Source organism: Corvus brachyrhynchos, unplaced genomic scaffold (assembly GCF_000691975.1).
Source record: "Corvus brachyrhynchos isolate BGI_N302 unplaced genomic scaffold, ASM69197v1 scaffold527, whole genome shotgun sequence".
NCBI lineage: Eukaryota > Metazoa > Chordata > Aves > Passeriformes > Corvidae > Corvus > Corvus brachyrhynchos.
The window spans coordinates 104,558-107,547 of NW_008239051.1; the positions used below are offsets into that span (position 1 = coordinate 104,558).

At 53.8% G+C, this 2,990-nt stretch overlaps 1 protein-coding gene across 1 annotated transcript in view; it reads left to right on the plus strand.

Annotated features, from left to right (window-relative positions):
* Window positions 1–2,990, plus strand: part of ILVBL (ilvB acetolactate synthase like) — a 28,202-nt gene that overhangs the window by 1,192 nt on the left and 24,020 nt on the right. The window contains exon 3 of the mRNA XM_017739065.1: window positions 1,985–2,302. Coding sequence (XP_017594554.1) covers window positions 1,985–2,302 — 318 coding nt within the window. The remainder of the gene's footprint in view (window positions 1–1,984; window positions 2,303–2,990) is intronic.

Below are 2,990 nucleotides of genomic sequence, written 5' to 3' on the forward strand. Positions count from 1 at the left end.
GTCCCTCCATGGTGGCTCCTGCGTGACCTGAGAAGGTTCAAGGAGTTTGGGGTGTCCAGGGTGGTATTTGTCCCCATTTGTCCCCATTTGTCCCCAAGGGGTGGCGGTGGCACGGGGAGGTGACCCCATGGCCGACATCTCCAGAGGGTTTTGGGGTGTCCAGAGTGGGATTTTGTCCTCGTTTGTCCCCTCTTGGATCTCATCCATCCTTGGTGCCACCTTGGAGTCATCTTGGCCCCATCTTGAAGCCACTTTGGTGCCACCTTGGAGCCATCTTGGAGCCACCTTGGAGCCACTTTGGTGCCACTTCAGTGCCACCTTGGAGCCACTTTGGTGTCATCTTGGAGCCATTTTGATGCCACCTTGGAGCCATCTTGGTGTCACTTTGGGGCCATTTTGGTGCCATCTTGGAGCCACCTTGGTGCCAATTTGGTGTCATCTTGGGACCATTTTGAAGCCATCTTGGTGCCACTTTGGTGTCATCTTGGTGCCACTTTGGGGCCATTTTGGCACCATCTTGGAGCCACCTTGGAGCCACTTTGGTGTGACTTCGGCATCATCTTGGAGCCAGCTTGGTGCCACCTTGGTGCCACCTTGGGGCCACTTTGGTGTCATCTTGGAGCCACCTTGGAGCCATCTTGAAGCCGCCTTGGGGCCATCTTGAAGCCGCCTTGGGGCCATCTTAGCGCCACTTTGGAGCCATTTTGGCAGCATCTTGAAGCCACTTTGGTGTGACTTTGGTGCCACCTTAGAGCCACCTTGGTGCCACTTTGGGGCCATTTTGGTGCCATCTTGAAGCCACTTTGGTGCTGCTTTGGTGTCACCTTGGTGCCATTTTGGGGCCACTTTGGCGCCATTTTGGTGCCATCTTGAAGCCACTTTGTTGTGGCTTTGGTGTCATCTTGGAGCCACCTTGGGGCCATCTTGGCGCTGCTCTGGAGCCATTTTGGTGCCATCTTGAAGCCACTTTGGTGCCGCTTTGGTGTCACCTTGGAGCCACCGTGGTGCCACTTTGGGGCCATTTTGGGGCCATCTTGGTTCCACTTTGGTGCTGCTTTGGTGCCACCTTAGAGCCACCTTGGTGCCACTTTGGTGTCTTCTTGGGGCCATTTTGGCGCCATCTTGGAGCCACTTTGGTGTCACCCTGTTGCCATTTTGGGGCCACCTTGGTGCCATTTTGGTGCCACCTTGGGGCCATCTTGGCACTACTTTGGAGCTATTTTGGTGCCATCTTGAAGCCACTTTGGTGTGACTTCGGTGCCACCTTGGTGCCACCTTGGTACCACTTTGGGGCCATTTTGGTGCCGTCTTGAAGCCACTTTGGTGCCGCTTTGGTGTCATCTTGGAGCCACCTTGGGGCCACTTTGGGGCCATTTTGGGGCCATCTTGGTTCCACTTTGGTGCTGCTTTGATGCCACCTTAGAGCCACCTTGGTGCCGCTTTGGTGTCATCTTGGGGCCACCTTGGTGCCACCTTGGTGCCGCTTTGATGTCATCTTGGAGCCACCTTGGTGCCACTTTGGTGTCTTCTTGGGGCCATTTTGGCCCCATCTTGGAGCCACTTTGGTGTCACCTTGGTGCCATTTTGGGGCCATCTTGGGGCCACCTCGGTGCCATTTTGGTGCCACCTTGGTGCCGCTTTGGTGTCATCTTGGTGCCACCTCGGTGCCGCTTTGATGTCATCTTGGAGCCACCTTGGGGCCATCTTGGCGCTACTTCGGAGCTATTTTGGTGCCATCTTGAAGCCACTTTGGTGTGACTTTGGTGCCACCTTAGACCCACCTTGGAGCCACCTTGGTTCCACTTTGATGTCATCTTGGTGCCATTTTGGAGCCACTTTGTTGTGGCTTTGGTGTCACCTTGGGGCCACCCTGTTGCCATTTTGGGGCCATCTTGGTGCCACTTTGTTGCGGCTTTGGTGCCAACTTAGTGCCTCCTTGGTGCCACCTTGGTGTCACCTTGGTACCACTTTGGTGTCATTTTAGCACCATCTTGAAGCCACTTTGGTGTGGCTTTGGTGCCACCTTAGAGCCACCCTGGTGCCACTTTGGCCCCACCTTGGAGCCACTTTGGTGTCATCTTGGTGCCATTTTGGAGCCACCTTGGGGCCACTTTGGTGCCACCTTGGCCCCGTCCGTTGTCCCCTGTCCCACCCCGTCCCCGCTGTGCCCCCAGGTCGCATCGGCGTCGCCGCTGTCACCGCGGGCCCCGGCGTCACCAACACGGTGACGGCCGGCAAGAACGCCCAGATGGCCGAGCCCCCCCTGCTGCTCCTGGGCGGCGCCGCTGCCACCCTACAAAAGGTGGGAACATCCCAAAAAAGCCCTTCCCAAAGGGAATTTTGGGGCAGTTTCTTTCATTTTGGGGTTTTTTTCCCCTCATTTTTGGGGGGTTTTCCCTCATTTTTTGGGGTTTTCTCTCATTTTTGGGTCCCGGTGTCACTAAAAAAATGGGAATTTGTTCTCCGGGGTAGAAAATCCGACGTTTTTTTGGGGATTTGTCCCCAAATCAATGACCAAAAATTCCTGGAATTCATGGAATTAGTGACTGTTCCTCATATTTTAATTACGTATTCATCACATCCTCAAATCCATTCATTTATGCAAATTATTCCCATCAATTCTTTTGGATTTGAGGGGGTTTTGAGGGGGTTTGGGGGCATCCCAAAAAATCCCTTCCTGACCCCAATTTTGGGGGGTTTTCCCTTGGTTTTGGGGTCCTGGTGTCACCAAAAACTGGGAATTGACCATTCCAAGGAATTTGTTGAGGTGGAAATCTGACGTTTTTGGGGGGAATTCTAATTTTCCTGGGGAAATTCCCATTTTTTTCGAGACCATTCCCGGTGTTTTTTTGGGGGGAATTCTCGTTTTCCTGGGGGAATTCCCATTTTTTTCGAGACCATTCCCGGTGTTCCTGAGGGAATTCCCATTTTCCTGCAGCCGTTCCCAGTTTCCCGAGGGACCATTCCCGTTATTCTTGAGGGTCATTACT